We start from the raw sequence: 14809 nt of genomic DNA on the forward strand, positions 1-14809 counted from the left end.
CTTTGAGAACCCCTGCTATAAGTGAATAAGTGATTGTCTTTTGCTGGAGGGATGATGTATGGGAAATGCTTGACAGCTGACAAGGCGCTATGCATCACCAGGGGTGTGCTTTTGATGCACATTCTGTAAGTGTGTGTGTGCACGTGCGTGTACGCGCGGAGTGTGTGAGTGGCGTGCGCGGCAGTATTAGTATAACTCTCAGATATTAGGCCCTGTCATGTTTGGTAAATAGCCATTCATCAGGCATGCCTTTCCCAGTGATGGTACCCACAAGATCCAATCCATTAGCCATACACTGTCTGTCCACTGCAAGTGTGATAGGTGTGTGTGAGTGAGTGAGTGTGTGTATCATAATTTACTGTAATGCTAAAGGAGTTTTGACAGGAGAGAAAGTGTATGTGTGTGTTTGAAAGAGAGAGAGAGAGAGAGAGAGAGAGAGAGAGAGAGAGAGAGAAGTTGCATGGACAGAATGCATATATTTTGAACAGCAATCCAATAATATTTGCGTTATAATATATGGAGGCAACTACACAAGTATTTGCTTTTGTATGAACAAATGCAAAATGCAGATAGACACTGACTGGATATCAACGTTTCCATAAATACTGTATGTTTGCAATAATGTGTGTGTGTGTGTGTTTGTGTGTGTGTGTGTGTGAGACAAACAGGCAGAGGGTTGATGGATGATAGGATGGATGGATGATGACACGTCACTGAGAAACACCGTCCTCCACTTTCCTTCCCTCACTCACTCCTAGCAAAACACAATGCTCTAACCCCCCACCATCCATCCATCCGTCCATCCATCCATCCATCCATCCATCCATTCTTCCCCCACTCCCTCAAGACTTTAATTACCGCTTCCCACAGAGTCCCATTCCCGTCTCTCTCCGTTTAACTCTCTTTCTCTCTTTCTTTTGCTTGTTTTTAAAGGTGATGCTCGTTTCTCCTCTATTTTGTTGTGGGATGTTTCATGAAAGAACATCAAGTCAATGCATGTTGCTTGCCCATGTGATTTTCTTTCTTTTTTGTGGTAATTTACTTTCTTTCTTTCTGTCTTTCTTACTTTCTTTCTTTCTCTCTTTCTCTTTTACTCACTATCTTGTGTTGCTTGTCTGTCTTCTTCTGTCTTTCTTTTTCTATTCCTTTCTCTCTTGTGGTTGCTTGCCTATTTTCATTCTCTTTCTTTCTTTCTTTCTCACTTTCTTTCTTGTGTTGCTTGTCTGTTTTTCTTTCTTTTTCTGTTCCTTTCTCTCTGGTGGTTGCTTGCCTATGTGCAATTCTTTCATTGTCTTTCTTTCTTTCTTTCTTTCTTTCTTTCCTCCTCCCTCCCTCTGGTTCACTCACACAGCCTTGGATCTGCATACACGCGAGTCCCATAAGTCGAGGACAGCTTGTTAAAGACATCAGTGCTGAAGTTTGCTATTCTCAGAGGAGATAGCAGGGATCAATTTTCACAGATCGCCTTCAAGGCTTTCAGCAAGTTCACTGTGTCCAGCCACTGAAAACACACGCACACAACACACACACACACACACACACACACACACACACACAAAAGCATGCAAACTCACACTCAGACGGCATCCCAAAAACAATTTATCAGTCACTCTGTCTGCAGCCTGTGATATTGCCTGCAGCTCATGTGGGATGGATCAACAAGAGTTAGGCAGAGGGCAGACAGCTATGATACTGTGTGTGTGTGTGTGTGTGTGTGTGTGTGTGTGTGTGTGTGTGTGTGTGTGTGTGTGCGTGTTCTGAATCCAGTATGTTATATGCCTTTGTGTTAAAAGCCCTAGGTATGGATGAATACACTTCGGGATGTGTGCGTATGTGATTTGAATTTAGCAGCTGCTCGTAATGTGATCACTTGTTATTCCCTCAAAATCTCCATGGAGGATCACCTGATGCTCGCTGCGCTGTAGGTGTGTGTGTGTGTGTGTGTGTGTGTGTGTGGTTTGATGAGAAAATGCATATAGACAGATTCGCCCTCTGTCTTTCTGGCTGCGCCTCCTCTTCCCTCCTTTTCGACTTTTAACTTCACACCTCGTCCTCCCCTACGTAAGTGCTGCTGCTCTCTCAAGCTGTTTCATCTCTCTTTTTTCCTCTCCTTTCTTTTGCATTTCCCTCATCATTTTTCTCCCCATCCCTTCTCCTTTCCAGGGGCATCAATTCACTAAACCCTAAGCTATGGCAAAGTCCCTGCATCTAATCTAATTCACCATCAAAATTTTGACTTTGTATATTGACTAAATTTCCGGGGGCAAAGATGACTGGCAAGATATTATTTGGTCAATGTGATAAATTATTAGATGTAGATCACCAAACTATCAGCTTAGAGGAAACTGCAGACCTGAATGCTCCCCTGAAGTGATTTCTTTTTTAAATGTGGCTTCCAGTTCTAGCCAAAGCAAAAAGTACAAGATGTGCTTCAACGGTGTGAAAACATAGAACTGTAGTGGCGCTCTTTAACAAAGTACTCACAGAAAAAAGGGAGTTCTAAGGCATTCACAAAAAAAGTTTAAAAGTCTTTGTTAAATGGCCTAGAACATGTTAGAAGCTGCTGCAACCTACGCACTGCAGCTTCAAACAGCATTCATCAGCAGTGGTAGCGAGCAACAGAGACACAATTGAAAAGACACTTAATCAGTTGATCAATGAGCTAATTGTTAATCAAGAAGAATGCAGAGAAGAGCTAATAAGGATACTTCATAAGGGTAAAAACAAAGAAACACCCACACATGGTTTAAACAATGGGTCAGCTGACCAATGAGTCAGTTGTCAGTCTGGAAGAGTCTAGGAATAGAATATAAGGATTTCTAGCGACTTATGTCTTGTCACCTTGCCATACCCGGTTGAGGCCCATGCTCCTATCCTCTCCTCACCTCTCTTTTCTTGTTTCCATCGATCCACCCTATAAGCCATGAGTCACCCAGTAACATCGTCTTACTGACGGATGGCTATCACCGATCAATCCAAACAGCTTCAGGCAGTAAACGACAGACTGAGAGAAAGCACAAAAAAAAAAAGCGGGTGTCAAAACAGACGGTGTCCCTGTGTCATCCTCTACTGTTGTAATCACGGATTTCAATTTCCTTTCGCTCTCCTACTCGGCCCCTCCCCTACCTCATTGCTATTTATATCGACAGGTGACCCACGACCGGTTGGAGCGAGGGACGAGAGGAGAACGAATGGAGAGGGACCAGAGGGAAAGAGGATGAGAGAGAGAGGAGGCAGGACCCGAGAGGTAACACATGCACGACGGTTCTCTGCCGGCTTTTGATTTGGAAAGAATAAAGGGGACTTCGCTTAAAGGAGCCCAAAGGCATTTGAACTTCATTCCCCCTTTTGCCCTGTAGTGGGCTCCCTCTCTTTGTCTCAGCACAAGCAGACCATGGCTGCACTGTGAATACAGAAATCACTCCTCTTACATCCCTTCCTCCCTACACCCTTCTGCTAGTGACTTCTCACCTAGTAACAGCAACTACAGCCTGTTGCCATGGAGAAGACCTACTCGCTAACCGCCCACTACGACGAGTTCCAGGAAGTAAAATATGGCGGGCGCTACAGCAGCGACGTCCTCAGCAACGGCATGACCCTCCACCTGGGCGGCAGCCTGGACCGCCACGTGGGGCGCGGCCGGGGCGGGGGCGGGTCGGGCGGGAAAAACCGAGATCTGAGCGGCGTCGGCAACAGCGGCGGGCTTCCCCGCTGGAGCCGGAGGGAGATCTGCCTCCTGTCGGCGCTGGTGTTCGCGGCGGGGATGTGCGTCATCCTGGGCAGCATGCTGGCGCTCAAGTACATTTCCCTGGAGGCCCAGCAGGACCCGCACTGCCGGCAGGACTGCCAGCGCAAGCGCTCCCTCCTGCGGGCGGCGCGCTTCGTCCAGGCCAACATCGACCCGACCATCCAGCCCTGCCAGGACTTCTACTCCTTCGCCTGCGGGGGGTGGCTGAGGCGTCACGGCATCCCGGAGGACAAGCTCAGCTACGGCATCATCACCGCCATCGGGGAGCACAACGAGGAGAAGCTGCGGCGCCTCCTGCTGGAGCCCATACGGAGGCGCGGGCGCGACTCGGCCGAACGCAAGGTGAAGGAGTTCTACCGGTCCTGCGTCAACATCCAGGAGATCGACAAGCTGGGCTCCGACCCCATGACCGAGGTGATCGACGGCTGCGGGGGCTGGGACCTGGTGGGGGCGCCTCCCGGAGGTGCGGGCTGGGAGACGGAGGGCGCCCCCCAGAGGCCGGACTTCAACGAGCTGCTGTACAGGACCCAGGGGGTGTACAGCACCGCCGTGTTCTTCTCCCTCACCGTCAACGTGGACGACAAGAACTCCTCCAGGAACGCTATCAGGGTGAGAACGAGCGGGGGGGTGTTGGGGGCGGGGAGACTGTGGAGTGGAAGTTTGTGAATGTATGTATTTAAGTAGGTAGGGTGGAAAAGCCTCTGAAACAGCATTCAGACCATCATGGGACACTAAAACTCTCCACTTAAAGTCATACTAATGAAATTCTGTTAGGTGTGTTAGCAGCTCCTTCAGGCAGAGTGAGGCAGGTTTCACTGCAGCTTTTACAGACTGTTGAGGAAAATCCTCCCTAACTGGTCAGGAAGGAACCTCCATCATATCAATGACCAGTATCAGTCCGATATACAGTATCAGCAAACAATATGTTGATCTACCCTAGTGTGGACATTATGTATTAACTGTATTCTCACGTCTAACATATGTTTGATAGTCGTTGTTTGAAATATTGGCTGTATTACATGTGTTACATTGTGTGTGCCATTTGTTATTGCACATATTAACAAATCCTTCGAATGTGCATCTGTTGACCATATGTCTACCAGCCCACTGCTCTTAACAATGTGTTTACATGCCAGAAAAGATTTGATTATGCGATTTTGAATCTGTGTGTGTGTGTGTGTGTGTGTGTGTGTGTGTGTGTGTAGATCGATCAGGAGGGGCTCACTCTACCTGAAAGAAGCCTATACCTGGGTCAGGATGAGGACAGTGTCAAGGTAAATGCTTCTTTCCCTCCGTCTTTAACTCGCCCTCCTCCTCCCGCCTTCGTTCTCTCCCTTCATCCCTCTCTCCTTCATTCCCTTCTTCACGCCTTCCTTCTGTCCATTCTACCTTCCCTCCCTCCTTCCTTCCTTCTCTCCTCCCCTCCGTCCCATCTGTGCCTCTATCAACTCGTCTCTCCATCCATCCACCTGTTTTCCTGTTGTCACCCACTGTGCTTTTGTTATCCTGTCCACTTTGCCACATGTCACCCCGCCGCCGGCCGGCACTAATGGTGCCGCGGCCTCCTCCTGTCCATTACTGATGATGTAATCGTGACCCTCTCGGTGCACAGATCTTGGCGGCCTACAAGGCCCTGATGGAGCGCTTGCTGAGCATGCTGGGAGCTCACAACGCCACGCAGAAGTCCAAGGAGATTCTACAGCTGGAGACCCGCCTGGCCAATGTGAGTGGATGACATCTGTGTGTGTGTGTGGGTGTGTGTGTGTGTTGCATTCAGTAACATCCCCTCCATCCTCTATCCAGATCACTGTGTCAGAGTATGATGACCAAAGAAAGGACATCAGCACCATGTACAACCGCATCACCCTCAGACAACTACAGCGCATTGCTCCCAATGTGAGTACTGTACACACACACACACACACACACACACACACACACACACACACACACAGGGCACATATACATACACGTCATTCACAGGCTTCAGTCAAGGCAACTTCATTTCTATTGCCACTGCGTGCTGTGTGTACTGTCATTTCGATTGTCATGATGTGCATTTGCAAGTGTGTCTGTGTGTGTGTGCGTGTGTGTGTGTGTGTGTGTGTGTGTGTGTGTGTGTGTGTGTGTGTGTGTGCGCGTGTGAATGTATTCTCGGTAGAAGCAGACGTGATGGATTAAGATTTGAACTCCAGCCGAGCATTTTAAGGAGTGTGACGAGTGTGTGAGCGCACCGAGGGAGAGAGGGTGGGTGGGGGGTGGTTCCGTGACTGGCGAAGCGCTCTACACACACACACACACACACACACACACAGTCAGTCACACACACACACACACACACACACACAGACAGAGAGGCCTCCGTGGCTCAGAGAAGCTGTCCGCCCTGCGGGGGTAGACAGGGGGGAGATTGAGGGAGGGAATGAGAGAGGGAGGTGGAGAGAAAACGAGAATTGAGAAGGAGAAAATGAGGGGACACGGGGGAACGGGAGGAGGGGGGGTGGGGTGGGGTGCGGTGCGGGGGGGGGGGGGGGGGTGAAGGACGGAAGGGAGAGAGAGAGAGAGAGAGGGAGTGACGGGGAGACAGGAGGTATAGAGGAGGAGGAGAAGAAGGGAGAAAAGAAGAAAAGGAGGAGGCACTTTGTAGAGCAGCGGCAGGAAAAACGATGGAGAATCCTCGAGATATTTCACGGTCGAGGGAGGGATGGATGGAGGAAGGAAGGAAGGGAGGAGAGATGGAAACTGGGCACGGACCGAGAGAGAGGCTATAAAGAGTCTCCGCTTTTAGTTTTCCATCCAAGAAAACGAGAAACGTCTGAACGTGAGCGTGAATAGAATAGAGTGAAAGAGAGAGAGGGAAAGAGGGACAGACAGTGAGAGAAAAGTTGCCAAATGGCACCGGACATGTCGCTGCAATTCATTTGCATTTCCTCGCAGCTCGAGTCTGAGCTCGGCCCGGGAGAAACCTTGGGAGGAAATCTGGGCCACATACCGTGCAGCGAGAGGCGGCTGCTCAAATGATGCAATGTCCTCCCTCCTTGAGTATATGCAAAACAAATATATGTGAAATATAGAAGTTAGAATTTGATTTAATTGTTGAAATCTACTTAAAGTCACAAGGAAACAGCATTTCAAGGGTGTATTGGTTTCATAATTCAACATATATCAACATATGCTGGGTTATATGATGGAGTGGGATATACACTACCAGTCAAACGTTTGGACATACGCATTTTTCCACATTTTAGAATAATAGTACAGACATCAACACTATGAAATAACACTAATGGAATTGTGCAGTGACCAGAAAAGTGCTGAACAAATCAGAACTATCTCATATTTTAGATTCTTTAAAGTAGCCGCCCTTTGCCTTGATGGAAAGGCAAAGGCTTTGGAAAGAAATTCATATATAGGATCAACTTGAATGATGAGAATGAAATGAAAAACATGCATTCAATCAGGTGGGTCCAGACTTCTGACTGGTAGTGTATGTGATGGGATTATTGGTTGAATTTCTATGTACACCTAGGGACAGTTTACAGTTTTCCAGGAAGATTTTTGATATACATTTGTTGGTATTTATTGTTAAATAGCTGCACATTATGATATGGAGAATTAGTCAGCAAGGCATTTTTCATGTCAGTGTGAACGTCTCAGAATGAAATGACGAAAATGTCTCCAAAGTGAACCGATCCATGTCCAAATCCATCATCTGCCACAGACCAGCACTTGCACTGTAGCGGCAAACGGTGGAGTTAAATGCGAAATCAAACTTTTGAATGTCTGTTTTTCCCATATATACTCTATATATTTTTGTATACGCTCAAGTTGGAAGCGACCATATTAGAACTCATCTCTGACCGGCCGCTTCTCGCTGCACAGTATGTGGTCAAGATTTCCTCCAAGGTTTTCCAAATGAATCGTGTTCAGACTGGAGATGCCAAGTAAATGCAAATGAACTGCAGTGGAATCTCGAGGCTGTTCGGGATAGGCTGCACGCAGACAGATACGAGGCAGAGGGAGAGGTTGTTTTTTTTTCTGTTTTTTTTTTTCTTTGAGAAAGTAAACCGCATGACTCTTCTGAAAACCAAAACATTATCATTCCCTCCCCATAGCTTCACTGGAAACGCTTGCTGGACAGAATCTTCCACGACAACTTCTCAGAAGACGAGGAGATAGTAGTGCTGGCCACCGACTACATACAGAAAGTGTCCGATATCATCAAGACGACTTCGAAGAGGTAAATGGAAGAGGGATGGGGCGGGGGGGGGTGAGCGGAGGGCACTGAGGTGTATGGAAAATCAATGAAATGAGACTCATGCATTCGTGAGTTCGTACTTTTTGAGCGTGTGTAAGCGCTTTTGTTTGAGTTGTTTAGTGCGTGTGCGTGTGTGTGTGTGTGTGCGTGTGTGTGTGGTGTCTTTGGTTTCGGGCTGTCACTACAGTTTGGGTAACAATGCAGTGTCAAGGGGTCTATGGATTTGTTTTTGAGAGCTGCTGTGCATGTATTTGGGTGCATTTGTGTGTGTGTGTGTGTATGTGTGTGTGTCGGAGGTAAGTCACTGCCGGGTGAACTTCCAGCGCTACTGCAGCTGATTATTATTGATCCACACCCGCATCTTCCCACCCCCCCACCCCCACCCCCACACACACACACACACACACACATTCTCTCTTCTTCTTGACAGACTCCAGAGGTGGCTGTAGAGGGCTGCTTCGTGTCAGGATGTGTTAGAGGCACTGACAGCTCGCCAATAGTCACCGTGCTCTACACACCAACACACAACACCGCTCAACATTTCAATACACACGCTGCCTGGCTGTATGGCTGTATGACAGGCTGCTGGACCGGTTGATCTGTGACCGGCTGCGGGTCTGGCTCTATACCAGCGTAACCCGTTCAGGCTTTTTGGTAATTTCATGACTTACCAGCTCATGATGTTGTGGCTACGTTCTGCAGTGGTAATTTTATTACCTCCACTCCCCATTTCACACTTGCCAACTCACCATACTGTACTTACATGCTCTGATAGTCATAAGGACAGGTTAAGGGCTTCCCATAGACAACCAGTGTGTTACTGAGTAATTATATGTAATAAGACAAACTGCATCAAATCCATCGTATCAGAGGTGGACGCCACTGACTGGCTCATATCTGATTTTTAATAAAAGGTCATATTGATTGCTATGTGTAGCATTTTTAAATATCAATATCTTGTTGTCAGATTAATTGTGAGGCTGGCATAATTACAGTAAACCAGTGGGACCATGGTGGAGATGATAAAGGGGAGACTCTGCTCTGTTTCCACCTCAGTGGCTTTGTTCGATGAACGTAAAAATAAAATACAAGACATTTTAAATTGTTTCCTAACATAAATTTCAGTTTCACCAATCCCAATATGACATTTCCATGCTATGCTATTACTAATAATTCTAAAGTTAAACATCAGCAGTATCATAAACAACAATACTCTTACATCACATAACTCACACACACCAGTGTTACGACCAATGTTGCCAACTTGGTGACTTTGTCGCTAGACTTATTGACTTTTCAGACCCCCCTGGAGACTTTATTTCTCGAAAGCGACTAGCAACAAATCTGGCGACTTTTTCTGACCATGGGAAGCAATGTTAATGTGTTGAATCCCAAAGCATTTGGCAATAAATTGGTATGGCTGATGCCGGTTTGCTCTACTTGCTTGTCTAATCCAGAGAGGTCTGATGATCACAGTGCTTCCCACACACAGCATATCCCTCCTCTCTCTGCTGAGAGCAGGGACTGTAGGATAGGGTCCACTTGTAATTGCTACCGGCGTACACCGAAACTGGCCCGGGTGGGCGGAGTCAGCACTTAATATTAAAACGGGCTACGCCGTGGCATGCATAACAAGTGCAGCCTTATAGTGTATATTGATATGCAAATTATCATGTGACGTCATCTGGCGACTTTCTACACTTTCAACACTGATTACAACAACTGGCCACATTGACTGTGAGCTGCCATGTGCGTTCTATACAGGAGCCTTGTAGCGCTCCTAACTGGAGTGCTAACATATAACTAGCTGCCTCAACTCGTATAAATTTCACACAAACATTCAAGTAACCTGCTTAGCTAGACTCACACATGTTTACACACAAATAATATTATTCAATTCTGGTTATATGAAGCATAATTTAGTACTTCATACCTGAAAAGAGGAGAAGAAATGACCAATAAATGAACAGACTTTGCGGTGTTTCCTCCTGCTTTATGTTGAATGAGGAAAACAATCTACTGATAATCCTTGCACTTGTTGATCAATTGCTTTGGCCTGTTGCAGAAAGCAATTGATCAACAAGTGCAAGGATTATCAGTAGATTGTCATTCGATTAATGGTTGGAGTATATCTAAACCAATGACCTTTCTTTAGCATGTAAATAAGTAAGAAATCATGCTTTTTTTGGCTACATACCACTGTCTTTACCTCCTGTGAATTATAACCAAATCACTTTTTCACTACTTTTTAACAAAGTTAAGATCACATTTCATCTTCACATCTTCCCTTCTCTCCTTGCATTCTTCAAACTCCTTTAGTGCGTTTTACACCACTTACTTTTATCAGCCACAACAAACGATAGGATCTTTTTCGCAGCGTGTGCTCCGGTACGATACGAATTAGCTCAGCTCCCATCAGTGCCAACATCTCTTTCTCCTATCAATTTCTCCACTATCTGCTCTGCTCTCCATTTTTCCACGGCAAAATGCTCCTTTCTGTATTCCTCCCCTCTCTCTTATCTGGTCTCCTATACCGCTCCCCTGCATTCTTTGTGGGATAGACTTTATAATAAGAACACACCGCCATGCACGCACGTTGGAGTCGGAGTGCAATTTGAAGATGCCAGGTAGTATCATTAGGTGATATGGCCGGCAAATCCATAATCCCCTGTGCAATAATACGGTTACCATCGCCACCGTCCCCATCCATCAGCCTGGTTACACTCCTCCTCAGGCTGCTCTGTCTCTTCGCTGGTTGTTTACCTCTTCTCCATTGAGGTGCTTGTCCATCCATCCATCCCCCCCCCTGATGGCTTTAGTAATAGATTCCTCGCTATGGGATTCAATCATTCTCTCTCTCTCTCTCTCTCTCTCTGTCTTTTGTTCCCATCTTCCCTCCACCTGTGTCTTTCTAACATCTTGTCATCCCCTCCTGCTTTTTTTCCATCACCAGCTCACTCGCTCAGCTCGAGGGTTTGAGCGATATGGGTTTTTGAAGGCCGATAATACTGATAATTTCCGGTTTGAAGCTGCTGATAGAGAGCATTTTGTGCAGATGTTCAATATCTTTAAAGCTGCACCAGGCAATTTTGCACGTTGGTGGCTCCAAATGGCAGCAAGAGGTAACTGTTTGAATTTTGAGGACTTCATTACCCAGAAATCATTATGTCAGCTGAGAAAATGTCTTCTTCTTAGTGTCTGGTGGGGTGGAGGTGGTGAAGAGGTCTCTGTTCTTCTCTGTTGCAGCCCCACTTTGTGATTTAGAATGATAAGACGTGTATTTTTACATTAATATTTTGTATAGTGTAGCTTTAAATTTGACCATTTCCATGCCAAATTCTTTAGTGTTTTTCCCCGCAGAATTGTATATTCCTGTCAGGGTGGAAAAACCTCTGAAACAGCATTTAGACCATCATGGGACACTAAAACTCTCCATTGAAACCCCATATAATAATAATAATAATAACAACAAACTGCATCATATTCATCATATCAGAGGTGGATTACACACATTGGCCAATATCCAATTTGCCAATATCGGCTCCATATATCAGTCTACTCCCTCTCTCCCTGTCTCCAACTTTCTGACTCAGTTCCTCTTCACTTCTCGCTCTCTCTCTCTCTCTCTTTCGTCCTCCCGTCACCAAACTCTTCTCTCCTCCATCCCCTGCTCCCTGACTCTCTCCATCTGTCTCCCTCTCCTCCTCCTCCTCCTCCTCCCCCCCTCCTCCCTCGCTCCTTCTCTGCTCCTGAACTTTTTCGTGATAATCTTCCCTTTCTTCCAATTCTGCCTGGGTCCCCTGACACCTCTCCGCTCTCCCACCTCTCCATCTTATATATCTCTCCCTCTTTCCCTCTCCATCTCTGCTTCTGTCACTTCTCTCCCTCCTGTCTTCCTCCTACTCACCTGTTCTTTCCCCTCTTGTCTGTTGCCACTCTCATCTCTCTTTTCGCGTCTCCATCTCCCCCCCCCCCCCCCACCTGTTCTCTGCCTCGGTCTGGCTCCAGTTTCTGTCTCCCAAGAAGTTCATTATCTGGATTTAAACAAGGGTTAGCATTGCTACTTCCTGTGAGCACACGCACACACACACACACACACACACACACACACACATACACACACACACTGATGGGCTCTCCTAGCTCTGCCATTTCCTGAGGGGTGTTGCTCATTTGCATAGCTGATGAGAACTTGGTCAAAAATGCCGTGGTTCCTCACAGCAAGGGATCTCTGCACCGCTCCCTGTTATTTGCCAATTACACAGCTTGTTGCAAGCAAACGCACGCACGCACACACACACACACACACACACACACACACACACACACACAAGCAAACTGAAGTTAGCACCCACACTGGGACAACACTTGGAGTTTGAAACTATATGTGCAGAATCCTGTCTGAACAACCTTCCCTCCTCCACTTGCAGAAAAGCAATGTTGGGTGCTAATGGGTTACAGTAATATAATTGCTTTCCCCAGTAATGCGTAGTGTAATGAATGAGTATTTCACTTTCAGTAATGATAATACAGTTGCCAGTCAAAACAAATAAATTGTTACTTTTGTTATCACCGTCTCTACATATGAGATTGAAGTTGAATTATCCAAAAACTATATCCCACCGCCATGCATCTGATTTGTTTTCCTCATAATTAGTCATCATTATCTCACACTCTGCTAGTTTAGATGACAAATGGTGGAAAAGTTTCTATTCTCCTGGTAGAAGTTGATTTTGTCCAAGAACATTGGACATCTACGCTGTTTGGTTTCTGATCATTTGCAGGAGAGGGAAGTGAGTTATCCTGATTTTTGAAAGTAAAAGAGGATGCAATCACCAATTTAGGGGGTGTAACAGAAATGTAATGAGTAGCGTAACAAATCACTGCTTCCAGGTAGTAATAAGTGAAGGAATGTGAAGTAATAAGTGAAGGCGCTTGCAGACAGCGGGCGAAAACCGCAGGAACCGCCTGCTGTCTGCAAGCACCTAAAAGGCGCGGCTACACTAGCAGGAACCTATGTGGGAATTAACTTTGCTTCCCATTCACGTCAACTGAAAACCATGCAAAGGATGAAGGAAAACAATCACTTCTGGCTGCGAACTGATTTCACACTTTGCACAGAGTTCAAATGTGGTAAACTTTGATCTGCAAATTCACTCAGTCAGCCAAACACTTGTTAGACCATGTTGACTTCTGAGGAAAAAAATCCAACATGGAGGAATCCATAATGTTATATAATATAGATGGTATATAGATGGTTTTCCGATTGTAATATAGCCTACAGAAGTGCTCAATAAAGAAGAGAAACAAAGGTAGCCTACAGTTAACATTAGCTTGCTAACCACATAGCATAGTATCAGAGTTGATTGATTGCTACTTAGCTACATTAACTTGCTAATCAAACAGTCGTGAGCTTAGAATTATAAGGTTCTATCTGCCTTCAGGATAGTTCTGAGATATTGAGCTTCAAAGTTTTCAGCATCCATTGAGTTAAATGGAGATGGGTCCTTTTGTTTTAGAAATGGCAGACTCAAAAATCATTATTTTCAAAAAATAACACCACACATATGTCATGTCAGGCACTCACAGAATAGGTTCATGCGACTAACTCAGTTTTGACAAATACCTTATAAATACCTTATAATACCAAGGTCACGCAATATAGAATCAGTGGAATGATAGTCAGTTAGCTACTTGACCAGCTACTACAACAATGAATAAAGATTGATGCAAGGTTGTTGACAAAGTTGAACTTATTGTAGAAACCATGGTAGCTATATTCTAGCGATGTCCTCTGCTACTAGTTCGAAATGCCCACCTTACACAAAGCATATGTCATGTCTTTTTTTCATTGCGATGAAAGAAGAGAAAACAATGGGTGAATTCAGGTGTGACCGCCCCTTAACACTCACTCTCTTCCTGCTGGTTGGAAATTTGAAACAACTCTACGGGCGCCACAGTTACCTAACCGCTCCTCCGTCCAGGACTGTCTGAAAGTAGAGGAACTGGAAGTAACCGGCCAATTCTGGTTGGGTTTTTTTGTTTTCCTGTTGGGGGATGTGGAGAGCAGAATGTTTCCTACAGCGTCACTCCAGTCCTGCTGTTTTCAAGCCTTACTCCCCTTCCTCCCTCCCTCCCACACACACACACACACTCTGTCCCATTTGTTGGCCCTATGCAATGGAGGTCAGGGGTCACGACAGAGGTGTTCGCCCGCTGTGTCATTCTCCAGCTGAGCAGACAGAGAGGAGGGCTTGTTCCCTGGAAAGGTCACTAATGGACCATAGAAATACTCTTTTGTATCAACACTGTCCACCCTACAGGATGCTATCACTCACACCGTTTAACCACACACACACACACACACACACACACACACGCCTTTCAAAATGGACACACTGTGCATTTACACTCTGAGAGGTGAAAAGGTGACAGACAAGTTTCGAAAACACACACACACACGCACACACACACACACACACACACACAGGTACATCATCCGCCTACTAATCAGTTGTGGGATTCCGGATGACAGGATGGAGAGATGGTTCTTCTTCCTTCCCTCCCTCGCTTCCTTCACTCCTTCCTCCCTTGCTCCCATCCACTCCTTCCTCCTTAAGTCCTTTGCTTCATGAATTTCTTCCCCTCCCTCCCTCCTCCGTTCTTGTCCTCCCTTCTTCCTTCTCTTGCTCCCGTCCTTTCCTCCCTTCCTCGCTTGCTTCTTTCCCTCGGTCCTCCCCACCTTGCTTCCTTCCCTTCTCTCCTCCTTACCTTCCTTCCTTTCCGTTCCATTCATCCATTCT

General features: G+C 46.1%; 1 protein-coding gene across 1 annotated transcript in view; it reads left to right on the forward strand.

Annotated features, from left to right (window-relative positions):
- The first annotated feature begins 3496 nt into the window (after positions 1 to 3496).
- The window catches only part of LOC139661440 (endothelin-converting enzyme-like 1), a 28690-nt gene continuing 17377 nt past the window's right edge, over positions 3497 to 14809 (forward strand). The window contains exons 1-5 of the mRNA XM_071539860.1: positions 3497 to 4357; positions 4954 to 5022; positions 5361 to 5471; positions 5552 to 5644; positions 7864 to 7988. Of these exons, the coding sequence (XP_071395961.1) occupies positions 3500 to 4357; positions 4954 to 5022; positions 5361 to 5471; positions 5552 to 5644; positions 7864 to 7988 (1256 nt within the window). The 5' untranslated portion in view covers positions 3497 to 3499. The remainder of the gene's footprint in view (positions 4358 to 4953; positions 5023 to 5360; positions 5472 to 5551; positions 5645 to 7863; positions 7989 to 14809) is intronic.

The sequence above is a fragment of the Centroberyx affinis genome, unplaced genomic scaffold (genome assembly GCF_046629955.1).
Source record: "Centroberyx affinis isolate AG114_WGS23_722 - 3 ecotype Tasmania unplaced genomic scaffold, CSIRO-AGI_Caff_v1 ptg000207l_1, whole genome shotgun sequence".
NCBI lineage: Eukaryota > Metazoa > Chordata > Actinopteri > Beryciformes > Berycidae > Centroberyx > Centroberyx affinis.